Source organism: Geotrypetes seraphini, chromosome 3 (genome assembly GCF_902459505.1).
Source record: "Geotrypetes seraphini chromosome 3, aGeoSer1.1, whole genome shotgun sequence".
Lineage (NCBI taxonomy): Eukaryota > Metazoa > Chordata > Amphibia > Gymnophiona > Dermophiidae > Geotrypetes > Geotrypetes seraphini.
Genome location: NC_047086.1, coordinates 92,567,404 through 92,581,255, shown reverse-complemented (window position 1 = coordinate 92,581,255; position 13,852 = coordinate 92,567,404). Strand labels below are relative to the sequence as shown.

The 13,852-nt window shown below is 42.1% G+C and overlaps 1 protein-coding gene across 1 annotated transcript in view; it reads right to left on the bottom strand.

Annotated features, from left to right (window-relative positions):
• Positions 1 to 13,852, bottom strand: part of GREB1 (growth regulating estrogen receptor binding 1) — a 336,727-nt gene that overhangs the window by 60,069 nt on the left and 262,806 nt on the right. The window contains exons 23-25 of the mRNA XM_033939035.1: positions 10,965 to 11,067; positions 8,631 to 8,789; positions 2,471 to 2,613 (exon numbers count right to left, since the gene is read on the bottom strand). Coding sequence (XP_033794926.1) covers positions 2,471 to 2,613; positions 8,631 to 8,789; positions 10,965 to 11,067 — 405 coding nt within the window. The remainder of the gene's footprint in view (positions 1 to 2,470; positions 2,614 to 8,630; positions 8,790 to 10,964; positions 11,068 to 13,852) is intronic.

Below are 13,852 nucleotides of genomic sequence, written 5' to 3'. Positions count from 1 at the left end.
CACTTTTCCTTCTAACCCTTCAGCAATGTCACTCACAAACATATTGAACAGGATTGGCCCCAGCACTGAACCCTGAGGGACTCCACTAGTCACCTTTCCTTCCTTCGAGCAACTTCCATTAACCACTGCCTCGCACCCTGAGGTTTTGGGTTTAATCCACACACTGCTCTTTGTGACCCTGGGCGTGCCACTTAATTCTCTGTTACCACAGAGCCACCGACTTCAGTGCTGGTTACAGAATCCAACCCTTAGTGTCTGAATAAAACTAGACAAGGAAACCTAGACTATTAGTAGGAGATGCAACCTGCTTCCCGGGTTGTTTAGGCAGCAAACTGCACACCAGAAGTGAATGCCTGCTAAGTGCAGTTCACTTTCTACACAGCCTGGGAAGAAGCATGGCATTAGGCTTTGTGTAGCTGCATCTCCTGCATGTCCCAGAATCTCGCTCCCTCTCTTCCCTCCATCCCCTAAAGTGTAATACATGTGTAAATGTGAGTGCCCAGTTTATAAAATTGTCCTTCACATGCTTAACTTAAGCTACACATGGAAGAGGATAATGGGAAAGGAAATAGGATTTGTAAATCGCCTTTTTGTGGTTACACATTCAAAGTGGTTTGCATATATACAGGTACTCATTTTGTACCTATGGAAATGGAGGATTAAGTGACTTGACAATTGAATGTTCCTCTAAAATATTGGGCTTTGTGCTAGATTCTTCACTCTCACTACAAACTTAGGTTAATAATTTAGTTTAAAAAGTTTTTTTTGAATCCTTATATGTTGAGAAGGGTTTGACATTTCTTTTACCAACATCATTTTGCTGCATTGGTGCAGGTGATAATATTGGCACAGCTGGATTATTGCAAGTCTTTGTATGCCTGTTTGAGTAAGGGTAATTTAAAGAGATTGCAATTAATCCAAAACATGGCAGCAAGATTGATCTTTGGAAAGAAGAAATTTGAACAAGTTTCCCCTTTATTGAAAGCACTCCACTGGTTGCCTGTTCATTTCAGAATTAAATTCAAATGTTCTAGTATAATTTTTAAAATCACACATGGGATTTTTACACCACTGGTAACTATCTCTCTGAACTCTTTGCGACCTGTAACATCAAGACAGTCCCAAATGCTTAAGCTTTCTTTCCCTTCTGTTAAGGGTATTAAAACTATGGGATTCTTTACATATATCTTTGCGACTATCTGGAATGCATTCCCTTAAGAAATTAGATCTTTTGTCTCTCTTCATCTATTCAGGAAATCAGTGAAAACCTATTTCTTTCAAAAAACCTTAGATGAATATAAAACTGATCTTAATCCTCCAAAATCCTCGGCTGCATTCTAGACTCCACACTTACCACGGACTCTCAAATATCCAACCTCTGGAAGAAATCCTTCTACATCCTGAGACTAATCAGATTGTACTTTCACCAACACCACTTTGCCCTAATAGTACAACTAATGATTCTACCTCAACTAGACTACTGCAACTCCACCTACATGGGAATCAACACCACTCTGGTCCATAAAATGCAACTCATCCAAAACACAGATGTAAGACTAATCTTCAACCTGAGAAAATACGACTAAGTCACAGCTCTCACCAAACAACTACACTTGCTACCCATCTCATCACGAATAACAATCAAAATATCATGCATCATGCACCACATATTTCATGGAAACTCAGTGGCTCACCTCATCCAGCTCTTCTCAACGGCATGGTCCAGCTCTCGCAGAACCCTCAACTGGATACTACTAAATCTTCCATTCACAAAAAATCTTCAATACAAGCGGGTTTTACACTCCATGCTTAACTTTCTGGGAGTAAAAACCTGGAACGACCTCACAGAAAACAACCAGAACAGAAAGAATCTAGCTACACCATCTTCCGGAAGAAACTGAAAATCCATCTTTTCTCAATACATAATCACCTCTCTCCTTTCTTCTCCCTCTTCTACTCCCCCCTCTTCTTCTCCCCCCACCTTCCCCCTCCCTCTCCTCCTCGCCTCTCCCCCTCCTCTACTAATCCTTCCTCTCTTGATGTCGCCAAGAGCCTGAATAGGTATGCGTGACGCACAAATAGATTAGATTAGATAATGGCAAGCAAATAGATCTGATTCTTCTATGTCCTATTATTGTCCTTTTATACTATAATGTAAACTGAGTCGAGCCCCAAATTTTGGGGATGGCTCAGTATATAAATTTAAGGATTGGATTTGCCCAGGAGCATCACTGGGATTTGATCCCACAACCTCAGGGTGCTGAGGCAGCAGCTCTACCACTAGGCCACTACTCACCTAGACTGGAAAGCTGAACTAGCGTGTATTAAATTTGAAACAGGCTTGTTTTAAAAATCTAATCAAACAAGCGCGCTTTGGGTTTTGACAAAAGCAGAAACTCTGCATAAAAATGCAGCCTGGGTCATGACTGTGCACATAATTTCTCTCGTAAGGCAACCTAGTACAGCTTACCTGATACCTAGGGTTGAAGCCCATGTACTGATGGCACTGTTCACAGTGATGATACGTATTATAAGCTGCATATTTAGATAACGTAATTCGAGTAGTATGACGTCGCATGTAGGTATCCTCATGGCATTTGTTCACTGATTTATCTGGAAATACAGAACATGTTAACTTATGATACAGAATAAAAACTATGGGCTTGATATTCAGCTAGCGGAGATCTGAGTTTTGCCGTTTGTCACTGGCATTATTCCCAGAAATTCAATGCTGGGCCATGTCCTGACTCCAGCACTGAATTTCTGACTGAATATCAGCTTAACTAGCCAGTTGCTAACTCCATCCCCAAATAGCCAGTTTCGCATTGGGTGCTAACCAGACATTTTCAGCGGCACTATCTGGTTAAGTGCCACTGAATGTGACCAGTTATCCCCAAACAAGTGATTTTACCAGCTGGTTAAATTGCTTTGAATTTCAGCCCCAACATTTTCTCTCCTCTTCCTGCAATACTACCTCAGTGACTGGTCAGAACCCTCTTTAGAATGCAGTATATAAGCTTGAGCAATGGATTGAGAACCTAGGAAACTGGGTTTGATTCCCTCTGCAGCTCCTTGAGACTCTGGGCAAGTCATCTAACCCTCCATTGCTCCAATTGCTTTGATTGTACCACAGAGAGACAGAATATGAAATCTGTGACCCATGCTGAGTCTGGCCAGTAGGTGGCACCACTGTGGAATGGCTGAGACTCTCTTCCCTCATGGACCATGAACACTTTCATCTCCAGCTTGAAGCAGCAGATGCCAGCCCTGGAAACTGAATGCCCTCATTCCCATGGCAGTGTCAGTAACTGCTGGATCAGCCCTTGCCAATTATTTAAAAGTCTATAAATTGCATTCCTGGTTTTATGATGATATGTGAAGGACCATGTCTTTATTGTTAGAACATAGAATAGTTTGAATCCTATGTTTTCTGATTCCCTGGGGCGGACTTATAAATATTTTCTCTTAGTTATCTGAAGATTTCCCATAGCTGTGGCTATCCAGAGATGTTCAGTGTCACTATTCAAATAGTGCTGCTAAATATCTTTGCAGACCGCCTCGGCACTATCTGCTCAGTGCCCGATTGGAATAAGGGTGGAGCATGGATGGTCCTCAAAATTATCCAGTTAGCAATGATATTTAGAATACTATCCAGACAGTCCCTCAATATCTATCCACACTTATCTCTCCCTATGCTCCCTCCCCCCCAGAAACTCCATTCATCGGGAAAGTCCCTACCCTTCTCTTCCACTGCCGTTCTATCTTACTGCACCATATGTATGGAACAGACTGCCGAGTCATTATGTCAGGCTCCTTCTCTAGCAGTATTCAAATCCAAGCTAAAGGCCCACTTTTTTGAGGCTGCTTTCAACTCGTAACTACCACTCACCGTAAATTACCTATGTCCATCTTATCATTCTCTCTGCAAGAAACTCCCCAAACCCTATGTATTCTGTCTGTCCAAATTAGATTGTAAGCTCTTCAGAGCAGGGGGGTCGTCTATTTCATGCTAAATGCACAGAGCTGTGCACGCCTTTCTGCGCTATAGAAATGATAAATATTAGTAGCAGTAGCTGTCTGAGCATTGCCGTTATCTGAGCAGTGCTGTCACTGGCTGCTTTATCTGGATAGCCAGATAAAGAACAGTAATGGATTTCTCAATTAGATTCTAGAACCTAATGGTCTTAAGGCTGAACTAGAATGATGGTTTTTAATATGAATGATCTGAGAATAGCACAGTTTTTGCCTTTGTGTCCAATCATATTCTGAGAGCCAGTTATATAATAATAATAATAACAACTTTATTCTTTTATACCACCATAACCAAAAGTTCTAGGCAGTTTACACTAAAAAGAGCTGGACAATCAGTAAAATATAATAATACAGTAAAAAATACAAATATTTATAAAATAGAATTTCAATAAGAAAACTCACTAAGTAATAAACTTATGATCACAGATTTAAAGGGTGAGCTATATGCCACTGCCATCTTTTATGGATTATAAACTAAACTGTAAATGAAGCATTAAATTTGCCTGATGAAGGAGACAAAACGTTGGCCACGGTTAGGGTTACCAGATGTCTGGGAAAACCTGGACATGTCCACTTTTTAGAGGACTGTCTGGGTTCCCGGACGGACTTTCCAAAACCCAGCAGTTTGTCCGAGTTTTGGAAAGCCCCGATGAGCTCCGGCTGCATCTGGAGGGCCTCTGAACACGCAGGGATGACATCACACACTTCGGCGCACACTCCAGGTTCTCCAGACGTGCTGGAGCTTGTCAAGGAAGAGAGGAGGCTCTGTGGGTGGGCCTAGAGGTGGAACAGGGCAGGGTCATGTGTCTGGGGTTTTGCGGAAGAAACTATGATAACCCTAGCCATGGTGGTGGTTGGTCTGAAAGATTAAGCTAAATGCAAAATCTGAGCTTTGATTTTTATAAAGTTGAAATAAAATTTGATTAAAGGGTTTAAGAATTATTATACATTATTAAAGGACTGATGATGATATTTGGCTTGGCAGTGAATTAATAAGGGTTAGACACGCATTAAATATGACACCATTTCACAGGCCCAAAAAATATATTAAAGGATTGGTTAAAAAGAAAAAGTGATAAAAAGAAAAATGGATAAAAGAAATAATTTGCTCTTAAGTTGGCAATGCTGAGTACTGATTGTGCTATCAACTTGATTTAAAGTGATGAACTGTGCCAAGAAATGATTATTTGGACTAATTTATCCCTGCATTGAAAATTATTGCCCTTCAAAAGGATTTATCTAGCTATCTGAATAGTGATGCTCAATATCTGGATTTTAATTGACCACCGTGCCAATGTTTATTTATTGATTCATTTATATTCTGCTTAAGATACTCAGCACATTACATTATGGAAGCAATTCTATTAGTGGATGCCTCCATTTACGCACCCCACTGCTACCTGTTCTATAATGGAGGGAGTCCAGCAAAAGAGTCATGAGTGGGCAAGAAATTTAAAAGAGGCTTAGGCTGGCATTAGCTCATGGAGATAAAAAGGAGCCATATGCAAGGGGATGAATGGGGTGAATATTAGTGTGGTGGAGGGCATGTGAATGGAGAGGGTAAGGGAGGAGGGAGTAGTGATCAAATGCAAAAAGGGGTCATGGCTTTGTGGTTAGAACTGCTGCCTCAGCACCTTGAGGGCATGGGTTTGATGCCAGTTCTACTCCTAGTGACCCTGGGCAAGTCACTTAAATCCTCCATTACCCCAAGCACCATAGCTAGATTGGAAGCCTGCCAGGACAGGTAAAGAAAAACACTTGGGACACCTGATAAAATTACCTGGTTGTAAAACACACAGATGCCACATAGTGGATATGATAAAATGGGTGCTTTAGGTTTCTGGTTTTGAGTCTAGCAAGTTAGATAGACCAGATAAGTTAAGTTGATCAAAACATGATGTTCAAATTTATTTATTATAGTAAATACCCCAGAGGGTTAGAATATGTCTGATTATGGTACTCTAAACAACCTATAGAAACATTAATAAATACTAGCTTAACCCAGTAATGACATGACTTACATTTACAAACCTCAAGTAACACTTAGAACTGGCATAACTGCATTCGTGTAGATACAGCAAGAATGCATGCAACTTACAATATTCTGGAAGTTGCACAAGCAGTGACGCCATGCACCTCTCATGCTCTATCCATGTAAATACTGCCCCCTCCCCTTACAATTACACACTATCAGGGAAATTCTATATATGGTGCCAAATGTTAAGCACCACTTCCACAAAAGCATTCTAAATGATGCAAAGCACCAACACAGAGCACCAACACATTTATGCGCCTATTTGTAGAATAATGGCTAAGTGTTTCCACATGGATTTGCAAAGGGGGCATGGCTATGGGAAAGGCATGGGCGGGTCTGAGGTGTTCCCTTAAAATGTGTGCAAAAATGTGTGTATACCGCGACTCACACTGGTTCCCAATACAAGCCAAATTCCTCTGCCTATAAGCTATAAACGGAGACAGCCCAACCTACTGGAACAATCGACTAATTCAATCCACCTCAACCAGACACAGGAGAACCCACACAATATTCACACACCCGCCAAAATGTCAAACGAAGAAAAATGTATGACAGCCTACCGGACCGACAACTCACCAATCTGCTGACTTTGACCACAGACTACAAAACCTTCAAAAAAGAAACAAAAACCCTACTCTTCAAAAAATACTCAAAATCAATATAACACATCCAGACATGTCCCAAACTCCTCCTGCAATACAATCTACTTCTTAGCAAAGTAGAAAATGTTCAAACTATTCCTTAAGTATTTCTTAATATCTTAACAATATGCACTTCTTAATATCATAACAATTCTTATGTAATCTGCCTTGACCCGCAAGGTAAAGGCGGAATAGAAATCAATAATGTAATGTAATAGTGCAGATCCATGCTCTACTTGGCTTTACACCTTGTTGCAGCTGGTGCAACTCCTCACGCCCACAGCGATCCTGGCACTATGCCCTATTCTATACAGGGTACCCATTATAGAATACCATTCAGCGACAATTTTTTTCGGTATCAAATTTTAAGTGCCATTTACTGAATCCTCCTGTATGCCACTTATGCGAATTCTTAGAGAATAGCACTTAGAAAGGGAGTTATCAACGCGTGCTACCAGTAAGATGGACTATTATACCACAATTCATGGGTTTTTTTTTCAAATTAGCATAGGTTCCATTTTATGCAATGGGCCTAGTTACTAATAACTGGGGTTAACACAAAGAAAAAACATCTTTAATGGTATCCCATGTTGGTTATTTCCTCCTTAGTGTCTTTGTTGATACTTCCACACATAAGTATAGTTACCTACAAAACTGCTGGTATTTTGTACATTTGCAAGCATAAATGCAGGTGCCCATTTACAGAATTCTCCTTTACATGCATGTGAGGGAGTCTATGGGACTTTAACCCTCCCCCTGCTGGATACTCCCTCACAGGAGGAGGAATAAGGTGTCTCCACCTTAAGGTGGAGACACCTTAAAAGGTATGGCTCTTCACAAGGGTTACCAGATTTTACAACAGTAAAATTCGGACACATAGCCCCGCACCCAAGCCCCGTCCCAGTCCCACCAGCCCCGCCCTGTTCCGCCCAAGTAACGTCCTGTTCTGCTCCAGCCCCACTCCCAAACTTCTTCTCCTTGAGCTCAGAGCCGCGTTTGAAGGGCCGAAACAGCTACCTAGCAGTGATTCACACCAAGCTGGCACCTGAATTATAGGCCTGGAAAACCCTAGCCCACATTTCAGCCACCTATCTTTGCCGCTAGTCCGCAGGAGCCATAAGCTGATCATGGCAGGGGAATTTATCCCCAATCAGATGAGCCGGCAGGGCTCCCTGAAGAGTCCTATCGGCTCAGCTGATCGGGGGGAATTCCCCTGCCTCAATCAGCTGAGCTGGCTGCGGCGGACAGAGGACCTCCCTAATCAGTAAGAGGGATCCCCACTCCCTCCTGCCTGACACCTGAAACACCCTCTTGCCTATTGGGGGGGAGGAGTCCTCTGTCCACCACAACCAGCTCAACTGACTGCGGCAGGGGAATTCCTTCCTCCCGATCAGCTGAGCTGGCACAACTCTTCAGGGGATCCTGACAGTTTAGCTGATCGGCGGTAAATTCCCTTGCCACGATCAGCTTATGGCTGCTGCAGTCTAGTGGCCAAGATAGGCGGCTGAAATGTAGGCTAGGATTTCAGGCGCCTGTCTTTGCTGATTAGACGCTATTCTGAAACTGGCACTGTCGAGTGATTGACATGCAATTGCGGGCCACTTTTAAGGCGGCCGCCAACATGGGCAGTGGTTACAGACTCAGTCTGTCATTGCCAACCATAGCTTCCTCTCTCTCAACGGAATGGGATGTTTCAACTCAACTGCGATGAAACATCCCGTAATGAATCATCCCATTCCATGTTGATAACTCCCCCTACCCTCCCTTTAGCTGAGTAAGTTTTTTGAAAATCAACCCCTACTTTTTTGTTCTTTGTAATGGATGGAAATCTCCTATTTATGTTCAAATTACTTCCATCAAGAGTAGTAGATACTTAACTACACTAAAGAAAAAAAGGAAATAAAAAATAAGAGATATCTGACCTTCACTGCTGATGCTCTGATACCTTGAACAGACCAAGCTTGCATCTTCGTACTTTGGGTCATGAACTGTATAATCAAAAGGCATCTTCTTAAATATTTCAAGATCAGGCCACTGATCTCCAAGTTGGTGATAACATTGGTCCAGTTCTTCTTTGGCATCTGCAGAAGCAGTGAACATCCTTAGTTTGTAGATAACACAAATATTTCATACAGAATTTCTGAAACATTTGCAAAATATAAGCAATATCAAATATGCAGAGATGATCAATATTTCTATGGATTGAATATAATTCCTTACAACAGAGCTAAGCTAGTTTTCTGCAAATAAATGTTAAACAGTTTCTATGGCATGTTCCGTTTGCAGCATGGGAGTGGTAAGGGGTCATCCTGGTGGAGCATTTGGTGATGGATGCTGGTACTTGAAGATCACTGGCTGATTTAACACCTACTCTGGGCTTTCTGTGGGGGAACACATTTGCTTACTGCCAGGTCAAACATTATATTGCTTTCCTCCCAGCTGGAAAGTTGAGCAGTAAATTATGGCAAGGGCTCTGGGGATTTTTCGGGGGGGGGAGGGGAGGGGGTATGGCGCCTGTGAACACTTCAGTTTCTTCATTGCATTTGGCACTCCATAATCTTGAAGGAAATAGGGATGTCCAACCTATTAAGGCTGCTTGGGCAAGGGAACTTCAAATATCTTTGGATCATTGGAATCTATTGGGTAATACCCGGGGCTTACCAAAACTGATTGAGGGGGAGATATTGAGGGAGTGTTATCTCTGGGTGCTTTATAACGCTTATTTGACCCAAGAGCAATTGTAGAAGATGGGAGGAGTAGAGTCCCCTCTGTGTTTAAAATGTCATATGGAGCCTAATACTCTTTCACATTCCTTTTGGACCTTCTGGCTTAGCCAATGGTCCTCCATATGTCGCTATTTGTAGAAACTTTTGGGGAGCCCTTTGGAGGGCACAGTGGTGCAACTGGTCTTAGATATGCCCCGAAAATTTCGGGGAATTCCTAGGGGTATCATCTGTTTTGTCGTAAGATGTGTCTCCTGGCCCACAAATGCATTTTGCAGTCTTGGACTTCCCCAGAGCCACCATCTTTTTGGAAGCGGAGAAATCAGCTTCATGTTTTGGTTACTTGGGAAGCAAGAATGGTGGAGGGTCACCCAAGCAGACGGAAATTTTTTTTTTGCTAATTTGGTATGCCTATTTACAGTCTTTGCACCCCTGGGGATTTATTCTACTCTTGAATTTGTTGTGATTGGATCTGTATTGACCTGTAATTTTTTTATTTTTTATTACAGCTGGTTATTTGGAGAACCACTTTGGGGACATTGGCTATGTTCGAGGACCATAAGGATTCTGGTTTCTGAACTTGTTGAATATGGACTTTGTTAGGTTCTAGGGGAGGGGGGAGCATAGGGGTGGGGGGGAATATTTTACATATAAAACTTTGATGACTGGAGATTGAATTGGTTGCGGTTATGTACATTGCTTTGGTTTCCCTGTTGTTTCATATTCTTTTGTCATCAATAAAAATTGTCTGAACATAAATTGCCTCCTAGAAGAATCCAGATACAGCTTAGCAGTCAATGCTCCAGGGAGGCATGAAAAACACACCTTACATATTTGTTTATTGCAAGTAGTGTTCATTATGTACCGTGGGAAACAGTAATGGTGGTACTGAGGTACCACTAGTTGAGTCCCATGGTAAATGAAGGTGCATAATTGTTGCACTTTACCACACCTTAATAACTCCCACCTCTCCATTCCAACTGGCTATGAAAATGTTTTTTCTTAATCTAATTTCAGTAAAAATCACATGTATTAACCACTAGGCCGATCTTCTGCCCTGCATAGATGTCTGTGTGACCATTTTCGAAGAACGCTGCAATACAGACATTCATGTCCCCTGTTTTCCCCTGTTCAAAATTTGGACTTCTCAGTTTGTAAAATGGATCTTCATGCTGGATGTTTCCAGCACATGGACGTCCATCTCACGTATTTTCCAATAGGCTGTATCTTGTTTGAAAATATATGTAAGATGGTCGCTCACTTGGGATGTCCTGACTTGGATGTCCCTATTCTGACTTGGGCATCCTTTCAAAAAAGCTCCTCCACATTATTACCATTAGTACGTATATTATCTTTACTAATTCAGGACAAAATTACAGCCCTCTCAATACTTTGTTGCACCTTCGAAGTGTGTCTAGGATGGGTGTATGTATGTATGTTTGTGCACACGTTATTTTGTGCATGCAGAAATCAGGAGGCATGTCTTTGCTTTCCAGTAGTTAGTATGACATTTTACCCCACACAAGAACTTACTGATATTAATTTCATCCTCATTGTAAACATCCACTTCGGTCAATCTAATCAGCATTCTGGACAAGATACTGAGGAATTGAAGATAGGCCCCTGTCTTTCCTACCTGAAAGTACATAAACCAAAAATTTAGCAATTGCAGTTTTACCTCATCACCAGTGGGCAAATCCATACTAAAGAAACATACATTCACAGAGAATTCCTTTCAGTGCTCTCATATTTCCCTGGCAGAGCTAATAAGTTCTCTTCCTCTTTTAGCTGAGCAGAATAAGAACCTGTTACGTTATATGTGAATTGTGAAATGATATGGGGACAAATTTGTCCCCATTGCCGTAGGAATTCAATTTCCCTGTCCCGTCCCCATGAGTTTTATCGCTGTCTCTGTCTCTGCCCCATTCCTGTAAGCTTTGCCTTAACTGCACAAGCCTCAAACATTTATGATTTTAAAGTGTTTGAGGCTGGTGCAGATGAGGACAGGGTTTGCAGGAATGGAGCAGGGACAGGAAAAGAACTTGCAGGGATGGGATGGGAAAATGAATTCCTGTGGGAATGGGGAAAAATTTGTCCCCATGTCATTCTCTAATGTGGAATAATCTTCCATCTATTTCAGTAAGACAAACAAATTGCTAGACCCTAGGAGAATTGTAGGGAATGAGGGAGTTGTGAACAGCTGGGACACTCTAATTCTAATTCCATCTAACAAAAAGGACAATGTGATAGGAATTCTTAGACTCATTATTTAGTTTGGAGTAGGACACATTGTTTGTACAGTATATGATTTTTCTGCTTCACTGAAAATAAAGATTGCAATTGAAATCACCCATTATTATACTGTTGCCCAATTTACCAGCTTTCCTAATCTCTGAAAACATTTCTTCATCTGTCTGCTCATTCTGTCCCGGGGGACAGTAGTATAACCTACCTTTAAATTCCTTCCCTTCACACATGGAATTTCTATCCATATGGATTCCACACTGCTGCTATCTATGTTATGCAGAATGTTAATTTTATTTGATTCAATTCCCTCTTTAACATATAGTGCATCACCCTTCCAATTTGATCTAGTCTATCCTTACGATATAATTTGTACCCATGTAATACAGTGTCCCATTGATTGTTCTCCTTCCACCAGGTCTCTGAGATGCCTATTATATCTAGCTCATCATTCAGTGCTATATACTCTAACTCTCCTATTTTATATTTTAGGCTTCTGGCATTTGTATACAGACACTTCAAACTGTGTTTTTTCCTTGTATCTACAGGCTGCTGAGAAGATGACAGGGATAACTTGACATCTTTACTCTGCTTCCCTCTTATGCACTCTTGGCTTTCTTTCACTATTTTTGAAACCTCTCTTTTGGGACGGCGGCGGCGGCGAAAAGGGCAAACAGAATGCTAGGAATGATTAAGAAGGGGATCGAGAACAGATCGGAGAAGGTTATCATGCCACTGTACCAGGCCATGGTATGCCCTCACCTGGAATACTGCGTCCAGCACTGGTCGTCGTACATGAAGAAGGACTCAATACTACTCAAAAGGGTCCAGAGAAGAGCAACTAAAATGGTTAAGGGGTTGGAGGAGTTGCCATACAGTGAGAGATTAGAGAAACTGGGCCTCTTCTTCCTTGAAAAGAGGAGACTGAGAGGGGACATGATCGAAACATTCAAGATAATAAAGGGAATAGACTTAGTAGATAAAGACAGGTTGTTCACCCTCTCCAAGGTAGAGAGAATGAGAGGGCACTCTCTAAAGATAAAAGGGGATAGATTCCATACAAACGTAAGGAAATTCTTCTTCACCCAGAGAGTGGTAGAAAACTGGAACGCTCTTCTGGAGGCTATTATAGGGGAAAACACCCTCCAGGGATTCAAGGCAAAGACAATGTCTGCTGGGCACTGGTCTTTGACCAAAGGGCCGCTGCGTGAGCAGACTGCTGGGCACGATGGACCACTGGTCTGACCCAGCAGCAGCAATTCTTATGTTCTTATGTTCTGATTCAACAGTATCCTTCAAGGATACTCCACACTGAACCATCTGCTCCTGGGCAACTGTCGACTCCCCCACCCCATCTTAGTTTAAAAGCTGCTCTCACTCCTTTTTAAATATTAGTGCCAGCAGCCTGGTTCCATCCTGGTTAAGGTGGGGTCCATCCTTTCAGAATAGGCTCCCCCAGTCCCAGAAGGTAGCCCATTTCCTAACAAATCTAAATCCCTCATCCCTGCACCATCACCTCAACCACGCATTGAGACTTTGGAGCTCTGCCTGCCTCTTGGGTCTTGCACATAGAACTGGAAGCAAATCTGAAAATGCTACCCTAGAGGATCTGGTATTCAGCTTTCTACCTATGAGCCTAAATTTGGCTTCCAGAACTTCCCTCCCATATTTTCCTATGTCATTGGTACCTACATGTACCAAGACAGCTGGCTCCTCCACAGCACTATCTAAAATCATATCTACATAAGTGACGCTTGATGTTCGTCACCTTCATACCAGGCAGGCAAGTGACCAGGCAATCCTCATGCCCATCAGCCACCTAGCTATCTACATGCCTAATGATCGAATCACCAACTATAACAGCTGTCCTAACCCTTCCCTCCTGGAGACACATCCTCAGTGGGCAGGTTCTGGCTACAGGATTATTTGCTTCTTCACCAGGGTGATGCTATTCTTCCAGGAGACCTCTCTCCTCCAAGGCAGCACAGGGGCTACCAGACTGGAGATGGGACTTCTCTACAACATTCAGTATAATACAAAGATGAAAGTGAGGTAATTCAAACCTTGACAAATCCAAAACTTCACCTCACTCAGTGTGAAGAGGAAATCATATTAATAAAATGGCTAAATTTCCAAACTGAGATATCCCACAATATCCATATCTGATATGCTGTATG